The 21840-nt window shown below is 48.4% G+C and overlaps 1 protein-coding gene across 2 annotated transcripts; it reads left to right on the top strand.

Annotated features, from left to right (window-relative positions):
* The first annotated feature begins 16556 nt into the window (after positions 1-16556).
* On the top strand, positions 16557-20924 carry LOC109755996 (uncharacterized). 2 transcript variants are annotated; one of them, XM_020314868.3, is made up of 7 exons: positions 16557-16750; positions 17193-17344; positions 18223-18342; positions 18448-18526; positions 19229-19315; positions 20328-20390; positions 20543-20924. In XM_020314868.3, the coding sequence occupies exons 2-7, from the start codon at positions 17289-17291 to the stop codon at positions 20618-20620; spliced, it is 483 nt and encodes a 160-aa protein (XP_020170457.1). In that variant the 5' UTR covers positions 16557-16750; positions 17193-17288; the 3' UTR covers positions 20621-20924. The 2 variants fall into 2 exon arrangements, with proteins under 2 accessions (XP_020170457.1, XP_073362017.1); XM_073505916.1 differs by lacking the exon at positions 19229-19315 and having other exon boundaries at positions 16568-16750.
* Positions 20925-21840: the final 916 nt, after the last annotated feature.

The following is a 21840-nucleotide window of genomic DNA, read 5'->3' as shown; positions in this document are numbered from 1 at the left end:
CCGCAAGTTGATCACCAAAACATAGATCAAGTGAATCACGTGATATCCCATTGTCACCACAGATACGCACGGCAAGACATACATCAAGTGTTCTCAAATCATTAAAGACTCAATCCGATAAGATTACTTCAAAGGGAAAACTCAATCCATTACAAGAGAGTAGAGGGGGAGAAACATCATAAGATCCTATTGGAAATATGCCCTAGAGGCAATAATAAATGGTTATTATTATATTTCTTTGTTCATGGTAATTGTCTATTGTTCATGCTATAATTGTGTTATCCGGAAATCGTAATGCATGTGTGAATACATAGACCACAACGTGTCCCTAGTAAGCCTCTAGTTGACTAGCTCGTTGATCAACAGATAGTCATGGTTTCCTGACTATGGACATTGGATGTCATTGATAACGGGATCACATCATTAGGAGAATGATGTGATGGACAAGACCCAATCCTAAGCATAGCTCAAAGATCGTGTAGTTCGTTTGCTAGAGATTTTCCAATGTCAAGTATCTTCTCCTTAGACCATGAGATCGTGCAACTCCCGGATACCGTAGGAGTACTTTGGGTGTGCCAAACGTCACAACGTAACTGGGTGACTATAAAGGTACACTACGGGTATCTCCGAAAGTGTCTCTTGGGTTGGCACGGATCGAGACTGGGATTTGTCACTCCGTATGACGGAGAGGTATCTCTGGGCCCACTCGGTAATGCATCATCATAATGAGCTCAATGTGACTAAGGCGTTAGTCACGGGATCATGCATTGCGGTACGAGTAAAGAGACTTGCCGGTAACGAGATTGAACAAGGTATTGGGATACCGACGATCGAATTGCGGGCAAGTAACATACCGATTGACAAAGGGAATTGTATACGGGATTGATTGAATCCTCGACATCGTGGTTCATCTGATGAGATCATCGTGGAACATGTGGGAGCCAACATGGGTATCCAGATCCCGCTGTTGGTTATTGACTGGAGAGGCGTCTCGGTCATGTCTGCATGTCTCCCAAACATGTAGGGTCTACACACTTAAGGTTCGGTGACGCTGGGGTTGTAGAGATATGAGTATGCGGAAACCCAAAAGTTGTTTGGAGTCCCAGATGAGATCCCGGACATCACGAGGAGTTCCGAAATGGTCCGGAGGTGAAGAATTCTATATAGGAAGTCAAGTTTTGGCCACCGGAAAAGTTTCGGGGGTCACCGGTATTGTAACGGGACCACCGGAAGGGTCCCGGGGGTCCACCGGGTGGGGCCACCTATCCCGGAGGGCCCCATGGGCTGAAGTGGGAAGGGAACCAGCCCTTAGTGGGCTGGGGCGCCCCCCATGGGCCTCCCCCTGCGCCTAGGGTTGGAAACCCTAGGGTGGGGGGGCGCCCCACTTGCCTTGGGGGGCAAGTCTCCCCCCTGGCCGCCGCCCCCCATGCAGATGGGTTCCTGGCCGGCGCCCCCCCTCCCAGGGGGCCTATATAAAGGGGGGAGGGAGGGCAGTAGTACTACAGCCTTTGGTGCCTCCCTCCTCCCCTGCAACACCTCTCCCTCTCGCAGAAGCTCGGCGAAGCCCTGCCGAGATCCCGCTACATCCACCACCACGCCGTCGTGCCGCTGGATCTCCATCAACCTCTCCTTCCCCCTTGCTGGATCAAGAAGGAGGAGACGTCGCTGCTCCGTACGTGTGTTGAACGCGGAGGTGCCGTCCGTTCGGCACTCGGTCATCGGTGATTTGGATCACGGCGAGTACGACTCCATCAACCTCGTTCATTGGAACGCTTCCGCTCGTGATCTACAAGGGTATGTAGATGCACTCCTTTCCCCTCGTTGCTAGTATACTCCATAGATGGATCTTGGTGAGCGTAGGAAAATTTTAAAATTCTGCTATGATCCCCAACAGTGGCATCACGAGCCAGGCCTATGCGTAGTTACTATGCACGAGTAGAACACAAAGCAGTTGTGGGCGTAGATGTTGCCAATTCTTCTTGCCGCTACTAGTCTTATCTTGTTTCGGCGGTATTGTGGGATGAAGCGGCCCGGACCGACCTTACACGTACGCTTACGTGAGACAGGTTCCACCGACTGACATGCACTAGTTGCATAAGGTGGCTAGCGGGTGTCTGTCTCTCCCACTTTAGTCGGAACGGATTCGATGAAAAGGGTCCTTATGAAGGGTAAATAGAAATTGGCACATCACGTTGTGGTTTTACGTAGGTAAGAAACGTTCTTGCTAGAAACCTATTCAAGCCACGTAAAAACTTGCAACAACAATTAGAGGACGTCTAACTTGTTTTTGCAGCATGTGCTATGTGATGTGATATGGCCAGAAGATGTGATGAATGATATATGTGATGTATGAGATTGATCATATTCTTGTAATAGGAATCACGACTTGCATGTCGATGAGTATGACAACCGGCAGGAGCCATAGGAGTTGTCTTTATTATTTTGTATGACCTGCGTGTCATTGAATAACGCCATGTAAATTACTTTACTTTATTGCTAAACGTGTTAGCCGTAGAAGTAGAAGTAATCGTTGGCGTGACAACTTCATGAAGACACAATGATGGAGATCATGATGATGGAGATCATGGTGTCATGCCGGTGACGAAGATGATCATGGTGCCCCGAAGATGGAGATCAAAGGAGCAAAATGATATTGGCCATATCATGTCACTATTTGATTGCATGTGATGTTTATCATGTTTTGCATCTTATTTGCTTAGAACGACGGTAGTAAGTAAGATGATCCCTTATAATAATTTCAAGAAAGTGTTCACCCTAACTGTGCACCGTTGCGAAGGTTCGTTGTTTCGAAGCACCACGTGATGATCGGGTGTGATAGATTCTAACGTTCGCATACAACGGGTGTTGACGAGCCTAGCATGTACAGACATGGCCTCGGAACACACGCAATACACTTAGGTTGACTTGACGAGCCTAGCATGTACAGACATGGCCTCGGAACACGGAGGACCGAAAGGTCGAGCATGAGTCGTATAGAAGATACGATCAACATGGAGATGTTCACCGATCTTGACTAGTCCGTCTCACGTGATGATTGGACACGGCCTAGTTAACTCGGATCATGTTTTCACTTAGATGACTAGAGGGATGTCTATCTGAGTGGGAGTTCATTGAATAATTTGATTATATGAACTTAATTATCATGAACTTAGTCTAAAATCTTTACAATATGTCTTGTAGATCAAATGGTCCATGTTGTCCTCAACTTCAACGCGTTCCTAGAGAAAACCAAGCTGAAAGATGATGGCAGCAACTATACGGACTGGGTCCGGAACCTGAGGATCATCCTCATAGCAGCCAAGAAAGATTATGTCCTAGAAGCACCGCTAGGTGAAGCACCAATCCCAGAGAACCAAGACGTTATGAACGCTTGGCAATCACGTGCTGATGATTACTCCCTCGTTCAGTGCGGCATGCTTTACAGCTTAGAACCGGGGCTCCAAAAGCGTTTTGAGAAGCATGGAGCATATGAGATGTTCGAAGAGCTGAAAATGGTTTTCCAAGCTCATGCCCGGGTCGAGAGATATGAAGTCTCCGACAAGTTCTTCAGCTGTAAAATGGAGGAGAATAGTTCTGTTAGTGAGCACATACTCAGAATGTCTGGGTTACACAACCGCTTGTCTCAGCTGGGAGTTAATCTCCCGGATGACGCGGTCATTGACAGAATCCTTCAGTCGCTTCCACCAAGCTACAAGAGCTTTGTGATGAAATTCAATATGCAGGGGATGGAAAAGACCATTCCTGAGGTATATTCGATGCTGAAATCAGCGGAGGTGGAGATCAGAAAAGAACATCAAGTGTTGATGGTGAATAAAACCACTAAGTTCAAGAAGGGCAAGGGTAAGAAGAACTTCAAGAAGGACGGCAAGGGAGTTGCCGCGCCCGGTAAGCCAGTTGCCGGGAAGAAGTCAAAGAATGGACCCAAGCCTGAGACTGAGTGCTTTTATTGCAAGGGAAGTGGTCACTGGAAGCGGAACTGCCCCAAATACTTAGCGGACAAGAAGGCCGGCAACACCAAAGGTATATGTGATATACATGTAATTGATGTGTACCTTACCAGTACTCGTAGTAGCTCCTGGGTATTTGATACCGGTGCGGTTGCTCATATTTGTAACTCAAAACAGGAACTGCGGAATAAACGGAGACTGGCAAAGGACGAGGTGACGATGTGCGTCGGGAATGGTTCCAAGGTCGATGTGATCACCGTCGGCACGCTACCTCTGCATCTACCTACGGGATTAGTTTTAAACCTCAATAATTGTTATTTAGTGCCAGCTTTGAGCATGAACATTGTATCTGGATCTCGTTTAATTCGAGATGGCTACTCATTTAAATCCGAGAATAATGGTTGTTCTATTTTTTTGAGAGATATGTTTTATGGTCATGCCCCGCTAGTCAATGGTTTATTCTTGATGAATCTCAAACGTGATGTTACACATATTCATAGTGTGAATACCAAAAGATGTAAAGTTGATAACGATAGTCCCACATACTTGTGGCACTGCCGCCTTGGTCACATTGGTGTCAAGCGCATGAAGAAGCTCCATGCAGATGGACTTTTGGAGTCTCTTGATTACGAATCATTTGACACGTGCGAACCATGCCTCATGGGTAAGATGACCAAGACTCTGTTCTCCGGAACAATGGAGCGAGCAACCAACTTATTGGAAATCATACATACCGATGTGTGCGGTCCAATGAGTGTTGAGGCTCGCGGAGGATATCGTTATGTTCTCACTCTCACTGATGATTTAAGTAGATATGGGTATGTCTACCTAATGAAACACAAGTCTGAAACCTTTGAAAAGTTCAAGGAATTTCAGAGTGAGGTTGAGAATCAACGTGACAGAAAAATAAAATTCTTACGATCAGATCGTGGTGGAGAATATTTAAGTCACGAATTTGGTGCGCACTTAAGGAAATGTGGAATCGTTTCACAACTCACGCCGCCTGGAACACCTCAGCGAAACGGTGTGTCCGAACGTCGTAATCGCACTCTATTGGATATGGTGCGATCTATGATGTCTCTTACCGATTTACCGCTCTCATTTTGCGGCTATGCTTTAGAGACTGCCACATTCACTTTAAATAGGGCTTCGTCGAAATCCGTTGAGACGACACCGTATGAATTATGGTTTGGGAAGAAACCTAAGCTGTCGTTTCTAAAAGTTTGGGGATGCGATGCTTATGTCAAGAAACTTCAACCTGAAAAGCTCGAACCCAAGTTGGAGAAATGCGTCTTCATAGGATACCCTAAGGAAACTATTGGGTATACCTTCTACCTCAGATCCGAAGGCAAGATCTTCGTTGCCAAGAACGGGTCCTTTCTGGAGAAAGAGTTTCTCTCGAAGGAAGTAAGTGGGAGGAAAGTGGAACTTGATGAGGTGATAGTCACCCCTTCCGTACCGGAAAGTAGCGCAGCGCGGGAAGATGTTCCTGTGGTGCCTACACCGACTGGGGAGGAAGTTAATGATGATGATCATGAAGCTTCGGATCAAGTTACTACTGAACTTCGTAGGTCCACAAGGACACGTTCCGCACCAGAGTGGTACGGCAACCTGTCCTGGAAATCATTAGACAACGGTGAACCTTCGAACTATGAAGTAGCGATGCCGGGCCCGGATTCCGACAAATGGCTAGAAGCCATGAAATCCGAGATAGGATCCATGTATGAAAACGAAGTATGGACTTTGACTGACTTGCCCGATGATTGGCGAGCCATAGAAAACAAATGGATCTTTAAGAAGAAGACAGACGCGGATGGTAATGTGACCATCTATAAGGCTCGACTTGTCGCTAAGGGTTATCGACAAGTTCAAGGGGTTGACTACGATGAGACTTTCTCACCCGTAGTGAAGCTGAAGTCCGTCCGAATCATGTTAGCAATTGCCGCATACTATGATTATGAGATATGGCAGATGGACGTCAAAACGGCATTCCTTAACGGCTTCCTTAAGGAAGAATTGTATATGATGCAGCCGGAAGGTTTTGTCGATCCTAAGAATGCTAACAAAGTATGCAAGCTTCAGCGCTCAATCTATGGGCTGGTGCAAGCATCTCGGAGTTGGAACATTCGCTTTGATGAGATGATCAAAGCATTTGGGTTTACACAGACTTATGGAGAAGCCTGTGTTTACAAGAAAGTGAGTGGGAGCTCTGTAGCATTTCTCATATTATATGTGGATGACATACTATTGATGGGAAATGATATAGAATTCTTGGAAAGTATAAAGGCCTATTTGAATAAGTGTTTTTCAATGAAGGACCTTGGAGAAGCTGCTTATATATTAGGCATCAAGATCTATAGAGATAGATCAAGACGCCTCATTGGTCTTTCACAAAGTACGTACCTTGACAAGATATTGAAGAAGTTCAATATGGATCAGTCCAAGAAGGGGTTCTTGCCTGTATTGCAAGGTGTGCAATTGAGCACGGCTCAATGCCCGACCACGGCAGAAGATAGAGAAAAGATGAGTGTCATCCCCTATGCCTCGGCCATAGGGTCTATTATGTATGCCATGCTGTGTACCAGACCTGATGTAAACCTTGCCGTAAGTTTGGTAGGAAGGTACCAAAGTAATCCCGGCATGGAACACTGGACAGCGGTCAAGAATATCCTGAAGTACCTGAAGAGGACTAAGGATATGTTTCTCGTTTATGGAGGTGACGAAGAGCTCATCGTAAAGGGTTACGTCGACGCTAGCTTCGGCACAGATCTGGATGACTCGAAGTCACAAACCGGATACGTGTATATTTTGAATGGAGGAGCAGTAAGCTGGTGCAGTTGCAAGCAAAGCGTCATGGCGGGATCTACATGTGAAGCAGAGTACATGGCAGCCTCGGAGGCAGCACAGGAAGCAGTCTGGATGAAGGAGTTCATTACCGACCTAGGGGTGATTCCCAATGCGTCGGGCCCGATGACTCTCTTTTGTGACAACACTGGAGCTATTGCCCTTGCCAAGGAGCCCAGGTTTCACAGGAAGACCAGGCATATCAAGCGTCGCTTCAACTCCATTCGTGAAAGTGTTCAAAATGGAGACATAGATATTTGTAAAGTACATACGAACCTGAATGTAGCAGATCCGTTGACTAAACACCAGGACGCAATGGGTGTTCGATTCATCACAATGTAACTAGATTATTGACTCTAGTGCAAGTGGGAGACTGTTGGAAATATGCCCTAGAGGCAATAATAAATGGTTATTATTATATTTCTTTGTTCATGGTAATTGTCTATTGTTCATGCTATAACTGTGTTATCCGGAAATCGTAATGCATGTGTGAATACATAGACCACAACGTGTCCCTAGTAAGCATCTAGTTGACTAGCTCGTTGATCAACAGATAGTCATGGTTTCCTGACTATGGACATTGGATGTCATTGATAACGGGATCACATCATTAGGAGAATGATGTGATGGACAAGACCCAATCCTAAGCATAGCTCAAAGATCGTGTAGTTCGTTTGCTAGAGCTTTTCCAATGTCAAGTATCTTCTCCTTAGACCATGAGATCGTGCAACTCCCGGATACCGTAGGAGTACTTTGGGTGTGCCAAATGTCACAACGTAACTGGGTGACTATAAAGGTACACTACGGGTATCTCCGAAAGTGTCTCTTGGGTTGGCACGGATCGAGACTGGGATTTGTCACTCCGTATGACGGAGAGGTATCTCTGGGCCCACTCGGTAATGCATCATCATAATGAGCTCAATGTGACTAAGGCGTTAGTCACGGGATCATGCATTGCGGTACGAGTAAAGAGACTTGCCGGTAACGAGATTGAACAAGGTATTGGGATACCGACGATCGAATCTCGTGCAAGTAACATACCGATTGACAAAGGGAATTGTATACGGGATTGATTGAATCCTCGACATCGTGGTTCATCCGATGAGATCATCGTGGAACATGTGGGAGCCAACATGGGTATCCAGATCCCGCTGTTGGTTATTGACCGGAGAGGCGTCTCGGTCATGTCTGCATGTCTCCCGAACCCGTAGGGTCTACACACTTAAGGTTCGGTGACGCTGGGGTTGTAGAGATATGAGTATGCGGAAATCCGAAAGTTGTTCGGAGTCCCGGATGAGATCCCGGACGTCACGAGGAGTTCCGGAATGGTCCGGAGGTGAAGAATTCTATATAGGAAGTCAAGTTTCGGCCACCGGAAAAGTTTCGGGGGTCACCGGTATTGTACCGGGACCACCGGAAGGGTCCCGGGGGTCCACCGGGTGGGGCCACCTATCCCGGAGGGCCCCATGGGCTGAAGTGGGAAGGGAACCAGCCCTTAGTGGGCTGGGGCGCCCCCCATGGGCCTCCCCCCTGCGCCTAGGGTTGGAAACCCTAGGGTGGGGGGGCGCCCCACTTGCCTTGGGGGGCAAGTCTCCCCCCTGGCCGCCGCCCCCCATGCAGATGGGTTCCTGGCCGGCGCCCCCCTCCCAGGGGGCCTATATAAAGGGGGGGAGGGAGGGCAGTAGTACTACAGCCTTTGGCGCCTCCCCTGCAACACCTCTCCCTCTCGCAGAAGCTCGGCGAAGCCCTGCCGAGATCCCGCTACATCCACCACCACGCCGTCGTGCTGCTGGATCTCCATCAACCTCTCCTTCCCCCTTGCTGGATCAAGAAGGAGGAGACATCGCTGCTCCGTATGTGTGTTGAACGCGGAGGTGTCGTCCGTTCGGCACTCGGTCATCGGTGATTTGGATCACGGCGAGTACGACTCCATCAACCTCGTTCATTGGAACGCTTCCGCTCGCGATCTACAAGGGTATGTAGATGCACTCCTTTCCCCTCGTTGCTAGCATACTCCATAGATGGATCTTGGTGAGCGTAGGAAAATTTTAAAATTCTGTTACGATCCCCAACAGATCCAACTATAGTAGCACAGCTCGCGATACATCAAGATCGTGTCACCTCAAGAACACGAGAGAGAGAGATCAAACACATAGCTACTGGTACATACCCTCAGCCTCGAGGGTGAACTACTCCCTCCTCGTCATGGAGAGCGCCGGGATGATGAAGACGGCCACCGGTGAGGGTTCTCCCGCTCCGGCAGGGTGCTGGAACAGGGTCCCGATTGGTTTTTGGTGGCTGCAGAGGCTTGCGGCGGCGGAACTCTCGATCTATTCTGTTCCCCGATCGTTTTAGGGTATATGGATATATATAGGCGGAAGAAATACGTCAGGGGAGCCACGAGGGTGGAGGGCGCGCCCCCTGCCTCGTGCCTTCCTCGTTGCTTTCTTGACGTGGACTCCAAGTCTCCCGGGTTACTTTCCTTCCAAAAATAACTTCTCCAGAAGGTTTCATTCCGTTTCGACTCCGTTTGATATTCCTTTTCATCGAAACACTGAAACAAGGGAAAAAACAGGAACTGGCACTGGGCTCTGGGTCAATAGGTTAGTCCCAAAAATAATATAAAAGTGTTTAATAAAGCCCATAAACATCCAAAACAGATAATATAATAGCATGGAACGATAAAAAATTATAGATACGTTGGAGACGTATCACGCACCTACACAAGCAAATAAATCCTCGCAACCAACGCGATAAGGGGTTGTCAATCCCTACACGGTCACTTACGAGAGTGAGATCTGATAGATATGATAAGATAATATTTTTGGTATTTTTATGATAAAGATGCAAAGTAAAATAGAAAGCAATAAAAATAACTAATTATTGGAAGATTAATATGATGAAAAATAGACCCGGGGGCCATAGGTTTCACTAGTGGCTTCTCTCAAGAGCATAAGTATTTACGGTGGGTGAACAAATTACTGTTGAGCAATTGACAGAATTGAGCATAGTTATGAGAATATCTAGGTATGATCATGTATATAGGCATCACGTCCGAGACAAGTAGACCGACTCCTGCCTGCATCTACTACTATTACTCCACACATCGACCGCTATCCAGCATGCATCTAGAGTATTAAGTTCATAAGAACAGAGTAACGCTTTAAGCAAGATGACATGATGTAGAGGGATAAACTCATGCAATATGATATAAACCCCATCTTGTTATCCTCGATGGCAACAATACAATGCGTGCCTTGTTGCCCCTACTGTCACTGGGAAAGGACACCGCAAGATTGAACCCAAAGCTAAGCACTTCTCCCATGGCAAGAAAGATCAATCTAGTAGGCCAAACCAAACCGATAATTCGAAGAGACTTGCAAAGGTAACCAATCATACATAAAAGAATTCAGAGAAGATTCAAATATTGTTCATAGATAAACTTGATCATAAACCCACAATTCATCGGTCTCAACAAACACACCGCAAAAGAAGATTACATCGAATAGATCTCCACAAGAGAGGGGGAGAACATTGTATTGAGATCCAAAAAGAGAGAAGAAGCCATCTAGCTAATAACTATGGACCCGAAGGTCTGAGGTAAACTACTCACACATCATCGGAGAGGCTATGGTGTTGATGTAGAAGCCCTCCGTGATCGATGCCCCCTCCGGCAGAGCTCCTGAACAGGCCCCAAGATGGGATCTCACGGGTACAGAAGGTTGCGGCGGTGGAATTAGGTTTTTGGCTCCGTATCTGGTAGTTTGGGGGTACGTAGGTATATATAGGAGGAAGGAGTACGTCGGTGGAGCAACAGGGGGCCCACGAGGGTGGAGGGCGCGCCCTGGGTGGTAGGCGCGCCCCCCTACCTCGTGCCCTCCTGGTTGATGTCTTGACGTAGGGTCCAAGTCCTCTGGATCACGTTTGTTCCGAAAATCACGTTCCCGAAGGTTTCATTCCGTTTGGACTCCGTTTGATATTCTTTTTCTGCGAAACTCTGAAATAGGCAAAAAACAGCAATTCTGGGCTGGGCCTCCGGTTAATAGGTTAGTCCCAAAAATAATATAAAAGTGTATAATAAAGCCCAATAATGTCCAAAACAGAATATAATATAGCATGGAACAATCAAAAATTATAGATACGTTGGAGACGCATCAAGGCGCGCTCGAGGGAGCACACCGCATCTCTCTCTTCACATGGGACCGTGATGATTCCGCCGCTTCCCGGCATCTTGAGGACGTTGTAGCCGTGGTGGGTGACCGCCATGAACTTGGCCAGGGCTGGATACCCGAGGATGGTGTTGTATGGCAGGCGGATGTGCGTGACGTCGAAGTCGATGAGCCCGGTGCGGTAGTTCTTGCGTTCCCTGAAGGTTACAGGCAGGCGGACCTGCCCTATCGGTGTTGTGGAACCGTCGGTCACTCCTGAGAAAGGCTTGGTAGGCTGAAGCTGCTCATACGGGACTTGGAGGTTGTCGAACGTGTCGACGGACAGGACGTTGAGCCGTGCGCCGCCGTCGATGAGGGTCTTGGTAACTTGCACATTGCTGATGACTGGTGAACAAAGCATCTGGAGGGCGCCAGCGGTGGCTGCACACTTGAGCTGATCTGCCGAGTTGAAGGTGATGGCGCACTGGGACCACCTGAGCGGGCGCGTGGCCTCGAGCTTGGGGAGGACTGCATTCACCTCACGAGCGAACTGTCTGAAGATGCGCTGAGAGGCTGGGGCCTGAGCGCCGCCCAAGATGCAGGCGATTGCACGCGGCTCTTGGAAGCCCCCAGCCCCCTTGTCCTGATGGTGGTTGTCATTCCTTCTTGGTGGTGGCGGCAGCGGGGGAAGACCGACGTTGCCCTGAGGACGATCCTCACGAGGCTGGTCCCTCCAGGCGCCCTCCCGAGGATGGTCCTGCCAGCGGTCCTCACGAGGCCTGTCGCGCCACTCCTGGCGCGGGCCACGGTCGTCCCAGCGTCAGCCTCGACGTCCTCCTCCTCGGCCGTAGCCCCGGTCGCTACGCTCGGGGCGTCGACCGAAGCGTCCTTCGCGAATGGCTCTGAGCTCTTGACAGTCACTGGTGTTGTGGGTGTTCAGGTTGTGGAAGGCGCAGAACGGCCGGTTGTTCTTGGATGACTCGGGCTGGTCCCTGCCTCGCTTGGTGTTGGGCTCCGCTGCGAGCACAACTGCTTCCTTGCGCTTCACGTCCTTGGCCTTGGCCTTTTTCTCCTCTGTGCCCGCAGGTGGCAGCTCGAGGAGGGAGAGGCGCCCCTCCTCAGCCCTTGCGCACTTGGTCGCCAGGTTGAATAGCTCCTGAGATGTGCATAGCTCCTCGTGGATAGCGAGCTCCTCCTTCATCTTGATGTCGCGGACGCCGTCAGCGAACGCGGAGATGATGGCCTCGTCCGTGACCTTGGGGATCTTGAGGCGAGTGTTGTTGAAGCACTGGATGTACTTCTGGAGAGGTCGCCATCCTTGAGAGCCATGGGAAACCAGTTCGCCATGACTTTCTCGTTGCCGTTGGCTGCTTCGATGCTCAGCTCGTAGAGCTGCAGGAACTCCACGGGGTCGGCGGTGCCGTCGTAGCGAGGAGGCAGGTCCGGCTTGAACTTGCCCGGCCAGGCGACGCTACGCAGCTCGGGGTTGAAGGCGCGACAGCCGACCGTGGTTACTGGGGCCCGTCTTGGAGGTGGAGCTTGGTCTTGACGAGGTCCGCGCGCCGCCACCGCGTGCAGCGCGCGGTCTTGGCGAGGCGGCGCGGGGAGCGCAGGTGCAGCTTCTCGCGGCTGAGGAATTTCTTGGCAGCTTATCTCTTCGCGCGCGGGCACCGGGCGTGGTGGGGCACGCTGTGGGGCCGCGCGCCTTGGTGCCAAGGCACGTCTTGGGGCAGAGGTGGTGGAGGCGCTCCATGAGCCACGTCGCCCGTGGCCGGCGGAGGGCGTGGCAGAGAGAGGGGCGGCGTCGGGGAGCCCCCTGCGGCGCGGACGAGCTCGGCGACGCGGTCGAGCCAGTCCTCGTAGAGGTCGTCGACCGGGCGATAGCGCAGGAGCTCGTTCGCCATGAGGAGCGCGACGTGCGTGGGACGAGGAACCGGCTGGGGTCAGTGATGGAGTGGCGGTGCGGCCGTCCTGCCGCACCGATGGGTGCAGTGAGGACGCTTGCTGCTCGTCCCCCGCCAGTCTGGTGGCGGCGTTGGCGGCAGGGGACGGAGAACGACGAGGTGGCCCGCCGACTGGAGTCGTTTGAGCAACACGGGCGGTGAGGGCAGCCCGGCGCTCAGCTCAAGCACGGCAAGCGTCCGCCATGGAGACGACGGAGCGACGGATCAACGGAAGGAAAGCTACGGCGCACCCCTACCTGGCGCGCCAAATGTCGGATCTAGGGTTCCGGCAAAACCCTTAAGGTTCGAACTCTGGGGTGCGCGCGAAATTCTTTCCCTCCTACCGATCCACGCCCTAGCTCGCTAAGATCTCGCGGACGAACTCGACGAACTCGCAACACAGAAAGACACGAGATTTATACTGGTTCGGGCCACCGTTGTGGTGTAATACCCTACTCTAGTGTGTGGTAGTGGATTGCCTCTTGGGCTGATGATGAACAGTACAAGGGGAAGAACGGCCTCCTGAGGTTGAGGTGTTCTTGTGCTCGACGAACTTGTGGATGAGAACTCGATGCCTCTACTGTGGTGGCTAGTTTTACTTATATAGGCCCTGGTCCTCTCCCCAAATATTGAGCGGGAAGGGAGCCAACAACGGCGGGCAAATTGAAAGGGGACAGCTAGTACAAGCTATCCTGACAAAAGTGGTCTTCGCCTGCAAAAGGCTCTGATGATTACGCCGTCTTGGGCTCCATGGTGACCTCCGTCTTGTCGTCCTGCTGGTCTTGGTCTTGTTGCACCGATATGGAAACCTTTGCCTGATGCCTCGGTACTCCGCGCCTGCGCTTGCTTCCTTAGCACCAAAGAGGAAACGAGGACGCTGCGCGCGCTGGCGCCCACCTGGCGCCCTCCTGGTGTCGGTCATCATGGCTCACGTCACTAGAGCCTCGCGAGGTTTGCCCCGCCTTGATATCTCCGCTCCTCGCGAGCCTGCCTGGAGAGGCCGCTCTTGAGGAGGTCTTGCGTCATCTGCCTCGCGGGGCTTGGCCCCTCGCGAGGGTCTTGAATACCTTGTTGATGAAGATGGGCCGTACGGGCCTGCTAGCAAAGCCACGCCGTTCCCAGAACGCCGACATAAGTTGATGATGGGTTGCTAGAGTGACAGAAGCTTAAACCCTACTTTATGTGTTGCTTCGTAAGGGGCTGATTTGGATCCATATGTTTCATGCTATGGTTAGGTTTACCTTAATACTTCTTTTGTAGTTGCGGATGCTTGCAATAGGGGTTAATCATAAGTGGGATGCTTGTCCAAGTAAGGACAACACCCAAGCACCGGTCCACCCACATATCAAATTATCAAAGTACCGAACGCGAATCATATGAACGTGATGAAAACTAGCTTGACGATAATTCCCATGTGTCCTCGGGAGCGCTTTTCTCTATATAAGAGTTTGTCCAGGCTTGTCCTTTGCTACAAAAAGGATTGGGCCACCTTGCTGCACTTTATTTACTTTTGTTACTTGTTGCTCGTTACAAATTATCCTATCACAAAACTATCTGTTACCTATAAATTCAGTGCTTGCGGAGAATACCTTGCTGAAAACCGCTTATCATTTCCTTCTGCTCCTCGTTGGGTTCGACACTCTTACTTATCGAAAGGACTACGATAGATCCCCTATACTTGTGGGTCATCAGTAAATTGTTGAATAAATTGAATATCATGAAGTTGAAATCATATCATGCCTAGTGTTAGCTTCACATTGGGTTTGGAAAGTGAAACCTTTTGAGGCTCGACAATCACAATAAAAATTGGTCTCTAAATATGTATGATTTATTAGTGTGGAGAAAATAAGCTTTATACGATCTTGTGATGTGGAAGAAATAAAAGCGACGGACTGCATAATAAAGGTCCATATCACAAGTGGCAATATAAAGTGACGTTCTTTTGCATTAAGATTTCGTGCATCCAACCATGAAAGCGCATGATATGAGGCGAGGGAAGCCACTGGCTTATATAGCCGCGCCGCGCCCGTGTGTATGCGTGCGCGGGAGGGGAGGCGTCGGCGTGCCGCCCCGTGACGCGCCGCCCGTGAGGAATCAATGGCATGGCTGACCGGCGGTAGCCTTGCCATTGATTCCCCGCGGGAAACCAAGGCGTTTGGGGGGAAGACGAGGCGCGGTGTCGTTGACGCGGCTGGCCCGCGGCTCTTTCGCACCAAAACCGCTCGCCCCGGCGCCCCCGGGCGCCCCCAGCGCGCCGGGTTCGGCCTGGGTCTGCCGGCGCTGATTTCGGCCCAGGCCGGCGAAAATCGGGCTCCTGGGGCGCGACTGGGCCGTTTTTTCGACGTCGACGCGAAAAAATCGCCTGGGGAGACGTTTCTGGGGGCGCGGCTGAAGATGCTCTGAGTCCGCGCACGGTCGTGCTCCTCCCTGTGCCGTGCGCGACCTGCTCAGCCGGGAGCAACTAGTTAACGAGCGCTCCTTCGGGAGCCTCGCAACGATCAACGCCACTTGGCGTGCTCTCAGCCATTCGCCACGTGTCGCGCTCTGGACGCTCCCTCCAGATTTTGTTTTTTTTTTTTTCCGCACGCGTTTTCGGCTTTTTAAACGGTTTTTTCCTTGGTTTTTTCGACATTTTGGTTTTTCGCTGGTCTTCCTTAGCGTTTCGACCAAGCGTGAAAAAACGCGTTTACTTTTTTTTTCTTTCATGAAAAGTCACTTTTTTTCGCGAGAGGCACGGTTGTTTTTTAGCGAGAGTCACGGCCGTGCCTTTCGGAAACGAAAAAAACGCGTTTTCTGTTTTTTTCCTTTTGCGAGAGTCACGGTTTTACTTCCGCGAGAGGCACGGTTGTGCTTTCGTGAGAGTCACGGCCGTGCCTCTCGGAAAGGGAAAAACAAAACGCATTTTCTGTTTTTTTTCTTTCGCGAGAGTCACGGTTTTGCTTCCGCGAAAGGCACGGTTGTGCTTTTGCGAGAGTCACGGCCGTGCCTCTCGGAAAGGGAAAAATACGCGTTTTCTGTTTTTTTTCTTTCGCGAAAGTCACAGTTTTGCTTTTGCCAGAGGCACGGTTGTGCTTTCGCGAGAGTCACGGGCGTGCCTCTTTCGGAAAGGGAAAAAACGCGTTTTCTGTTTTTTTTTCTTTTCACGAGAGTCACGGTTTTGCTTTCACGAGAGGCACGGTTGTGATTATGCGAGAGGCACGGGCGTGCCTCTTTCGGAAAGAAAAAAAACCGTGCTCCCGGTTTGGTTGTTTCGTCCTTTTTTCGTTTGGTTTTTTTCGTGAAAAAAAGTTCGTCAAAACTTATCAACATGGGATCTAGTTTTGAAGATCTCGACGCGAGGAATCCAATGGTGAAAACAGTTTGAGATTTGGACGCACGGTTTAAGAGATAAAACGTTTTGAATAAACGAATCTACGAAAAAAGGGAAAACTCCTGACAAGTGACGCGCTGCATGTGCGCCGTTTGTCGTGACCTCGGAAGATGGAGTGTTCTTTGCAACGAGTACTCCTTAATTAGGGATTTCGTGCTCAGCCTGCCGTCAGGACTCAGGAGCGTCTCCGCCCGCGCCGAGGGCCCACGCTAGAGCTGACCTGGGCCGTGGCCCGCCCAGCTCTGGAGAAAAAAAGATTAGATACCTAGGCCCAGCATTCACTGAGGCCCCAACCCCATGGCCCGGGAGCTCACGCCTCACGCCACACAGAGACGCAGCACCCGGCGACTCAGCTGCCGCCGCCCCCCGTCACGCCGCAACCGCAGGCCGCCGCGGCTCCGCCCACTGGCCAAGGGGGCTGCAGCACAGCAGCACGGCGAGTCGGAGTCGACCAACCCACGACCCCACGCGGCCGAGGTACACGCAGCTACCACCGGCAACCCAAGCAACACCCAAATGAGCTCCTCCTTGAATCTGATCCTCTCGTCTCTCAAGCCTCAATCTCTCCAATTCCAGTGAATCACTACAAGCTGCACATATATTTTGTTTGAAGCATTCTCAGTTTCTCCCTAAATTTCACTTAGGTCATCGTCTATTCATCTCATTACCAATGTGCTAGCATAAACAATTCACTCAATTATTGTTTACAGTTTAGAAGTTGTAGTAGAGGTAGCTATGTGCAAGGACAGTCAAAATTGGAGTGCCTGACAGATTATCGTATAGTAAAGTTTGGTATAGCTTATTTTGTTTGTATCTGATCTCTTCATATTGTAACAAATAAGAGAAGGTATACTGATTAATGCCAGTGATCCAGAATTTGATATATATATTATTATTTTTGTGTGTGTGTGTTCTTTAGCTTGGCCCCCAAGCAATTTATTTGTAGCTCCGCCACTGCTCAGAAGCCTGTGTTCCCGGCCGCGCCTCGCCCACTCGCGGTGGGTGTGCCTCAGAGATGGCCGACGCGTCATTTTTCGATAGGATGGTTTCCCAGCTCCGGTCCACATCCAAGTGAGGAAAACCTCCACATACCTCAATCCTACCTTTTAGTTTTGTTTCCATACATCTCGGTCTATACATTTTTCAGCAGAACAGGTCGATTCCCCTTCAGATGATTTAGCCCTTTTTATTCTGGAAAATAGCACGCTTCGTAGACTGAGTACAGCGAAAGTGGCGCCATTTATCTCATTAATCCCGTTTTGGAACTGATACATAGTTTGTCTCTTTAGCCTTTTGCCAGCATGCCAAGTATTCCAGTACAACTGGTGATAGATGGTCTGCAGAAGAGTGCAAAACTAATAGTAAAATGTTAGTGCTCATGCATTTACATCTATTTAGATCATTGAAGAAAGTTGAACATGCCGTCTTAATCGTAGATGGTGGTTCGTGACTTCTTCAATTAGGCAAGATGGATTCTATAGTCACTTGTAGGCATTCTCTTAGTGTATAATTAATTTATTATTGACAAGACAGCTTTGGATTAATCCTGTTACTGACATATAGAAAAGATGTAACATATGTGGATAGAATATCTTCGGATATGTAGGGTATGTAATGCGATGTGTGCAACAAACTCATTACCTCCTTTGTATATCTATCTAATTCTGTTTTTGTCTTCAGCATGAACGAATTTAACTAAATCTTCTCTTGAGACTTTATTCGCTAGTGCGTGCAAGCGGTTTTTGTTCATGAATACCATTGCTCTAAAGACGGTTATAAAACCTGTAGCTTGTTGCTTGCACTAACTCCGGAAGTCATTGTTTGCACACAGTCTGGCAGGCATTGTTCGCACTCTCCCAGCTTTACAAATAGTAGAATTTAACTAATTTCCCCTTTTTTTGGGTGTATCACTATTTTATTATGTTTGAATCATCTTGTTGGTATTGAAGGTACTACACTGGATATCCCAAGGATCTAGGTCCATCAAGAATCATACCGTTCACATCAGAGCGTCAGTTTGTGCAGCTATTACATGAAGGACGGCCTGTAGTTGTGGCCTTTACTATTAAGTATGTTAGGCTCATGTTTTTTGTTCAGAAACACAAGAATAGTTGAGTTGTACTATGTCAATAGCTTTGCACATGCTTACAACAGTAATGAAATTGCTTTTGTAGGTGCACTTATACACAACATCTTGACAAAGTACTGGAGGAAGCTGCTGCTACATTTTATCCTCATATAAAGTTTGTTCGGGTAAGCCAATACTCTTATTACGCCCGCAAAAAATATGCCATGAAGTATTTTCCGGTCACCTATAAAATGATGAGTTATTTTTTGAAAACTTCAATGCACTCTGCTTTTCTATCTGTTCAAATTACCATGTCTAGCTATTATGGAACATTGTAAAGGTTGGTTTTCTGTCTTAACTGCATGTTAAAATTCAAAATCTTGAAGTTAGTCCTATCTGATTTAATTTGTATACACCTAATACAATACTACCTTTGGCAAATCTAATTCATCATGCACTATAAAGTTCACCTATTTCAGTTTTCTGTTGAGCTTCAGGCACATGTGTGGAAGCTCTTTGTTTTGCGGATGTATCTTCGATGGTCTTTCCTAGGCTTTTCTTTCACCTGCTAGAGAAGCAGCTCTATGGGAAGCTTAGATGTGTGAATGGTTGTACTTCTATTATTTTGGCAATTTACAATTGTAGATATTATGATGTACAAAGATACGATCAATTAGTCACAAGATAGTTTAATTGCCTGCCTGTCAAATCAGACTGTCACTTTTGATTTCCTTTTCATTTGGATGCTTTATCTTGGGTAATGTCATGATACACTTGCTTAAAATTTGTGGCTTCTTGCTTCTCATCTATACAATTGTGACTGCTGCCATCCTGTTTGCCTTTAGTCTCAAACTGATAGGAATTATTATTTTGTTCTACGTTGTCAGGTGGAATGCCCAAAGTATCCTGGGTTTTGCCTCACGAGGCAAAAGACTGAGTACCCATTTCTTGAAGTATTTTACAACCCAGAACAGGTCATGATTGTTTACTTCACATTTCATCGGTTAACACATGTTGCCACTTCTTTACTTCGAACTATGTGCCACCTACATTTTTGTCAACGATCTTGATTCTTGATCTTATTTATTTATTTTCTTAATTTTTGTGGCTAAAGCTGCTGCCTTGTGACCATGAGGTCAAGGGTTCAAGTCCTGGAAATAGCCTCTTGCAGAAATGTAGGGAAAGGCTGCTTACAATAGACCCAAAGTGGTCGAACCCTTCCCCGGACCCTGTGCAAGCGGGAGCTACATGCACCGGGCTGCCCCTTTTTTTTGTGGCTAAAGAATGATAAGTTTCTTAATCCTTATGTGTTCTAATGGCTGGAGAATCGTTAAAGGGTCCAACTTCTTTCTGCGTGTTACCTTTAGCATTTTGAAGTCATATGCCCTACTTTGAGGGAAATTTCGAGATAGTTTCTCTATTATGTGCTCTCATGGTCCTCGTAAGAGTGGAAGAGTGAAAAGCACATATTGCATTGCGGTCTGATTTGCATCCACCATTACAACACTACACCGCTCCAATATTTGCGCAATTTAATTCCTGGTGTACCAGAGAAGCACTAATCTTCTTTTGAGGGAGAATAGACTTAAGTTCTCAGGAAATGTGTGTATTTTGTGGCTCCATCTAGAGATTCGTTGCATCCTTTGTCAGACCAGGAATTAGTGTTTTCATTTGCATCTCATTTCCGTATTGGAGAAGGTCCTGCTCTGCTAACTTGCTCATGTATGGTCAGTTTGTTCTTTGTTGACCGCGAATGGCGTCGGTACTGTTTGTAGTTATTATTTGCTTAGCTGTGTTTAATGTGTTCCCATCATTTCATGGCTAGGAATCGCATATTATTTGGTATAGAGCTCCACATCATTTCCCTAGAATGAATTTGGTTTCCATTTCTTTCTTCCTTATTTACTTGCTCATCGTGTTATCTGCACCTACAATACAGTTTATTGCCATTTTATCCTGGTAACATCATGATGTGTATTTTCTCAGGCTGCTAACCCAGGAAAGATCGTGGACCCGAGCATCACGAAATACTCCGCAAAAGTCCTACCTGTAAGCAATGCCCTGAAGCGTCCTTAATATTCATGCATGAGCCATTCATGCATTACTCACTTGTCAAGTCTAATGCTGTATAGAGGTCCGGTCCTGGGTCCGGTTCATGGTTTCCAGGTTGAGCTGATGTGATGCTATTTCCTTGTGTGCAGTTCAACTATGACCAGAGCGTGTATGGATTCCGGGAGTATTTTAAGAAGTATGGGTTCAAGTATTCCGAGACAAACTAGGTCTGTCATCATGAAGCCCTGCAGAGTTAGCCAGTCCGACTGGCATGATGAGGCCTAGTTATCAAATTTACTTTCAGCATGAACCAACAGTGATGCTGCATTCTTATGTATCAGCACTCCCTGCATATTGGCTCTGCCTTGGTGGTTGAAAATATGGCCAAGCTGTTAGCTAGGTTTCTGGTACGCTAAAGATTCTAGTCAAATTTCTGAATGTTGCATGTTGTTCTTTGTCAAATCTCTGAACTGCATTTTTGGACTCGGTATTAATAAAACTCTGCGGCTCGCCACAAAGTGCATTATTGGACGGGCCTGTGTCCGTGCAGAAATTCTCCTACTCCCTCCATCCAGAATTAGTTGATGCTCAAACGGATGTATCTAGATCAGATCAGAGTAGCAAACTATCGACGCGTTTGGTTCGGCCATGGTAACGTATTCAGTTTAGCGTATGCGGAAGCGCTGTTTCTGAATATTGTTACGTAATACCTCCTTTGTTTGGTTCGTGGGCTCTCCGTATCAGGAAGCACTGCGGTCTGATTTCTAACCCCGTCCGTTTCGGGCGGTTTCAACTTTGTGAAGCGCCGTATCAGGAAGCACTGTTACAGAATAGGTTGTTTGGTTCATGGGCTCTCCGTATCAGGAAACACTGTTACAGAATACACCGCGGTCCGATTTCTAACCCCGTCCGCTTCGGGCGGTTTCAACTTTGTGAAGCGCTGTATCAGGAAGCACTGTTACAGAATAGGTTGTTTGGTTCATGGGCTCTTCGTATCAGGAAGCACTGTTACCGAATACACCGCGGTCCGATTTCTAACCCCGTCCGCTTCGGGCGGTTTCAACTTTGTGAAGCGCCGTATCAGGAAGCACTGTTACAGAATAGGTTGTTTGGTTCGTGGGCTCTCCGTATCAGGAAGCACTGTTACAGAATACACCGCGGTCCGATTTCTAATCCCGTCCGCTTCGGGCGGTTTCAACTTTGTGAAGCGCCGTATCAAGAAGCACTGTTACAGAATAGGTCATGAGCGAAACAAATGCTGGTTATGGTTTCGGAAGTCACTGTATTCGGAGGTCGCGCTTTTTTGTCCCAACCAAACGTATCGTATGTGTTTATTGCTGCAGAGTTTGCAAACTGTGCCAGAAGAAGGAACGTTGAATCAGAAAACCTGGTAAAACTTTTCTTTTTTTCAAAACGAAAAGAAAAACCTGGTAAACATAGGCTGCGC

Source organism: Aegilops tauschii, chromosome 7 (genome assembly GCF_002575655.3).
Source record: "Aegilops tauschii subsp. strangulata cultivar AL8/78 chromosome 7, Aet v6.0, whole genome shotgun sequence".
Classification (NCBI taxonomy): Eukaryota; Viridiplantae; Streptophyta; class Magnoliopsida; order Poales; family Poaceae; genus Aegilops; species Aegilops tauschii.
This window is presented reverse-complemented; position numbering and strand designations above follow the sequence as displayed.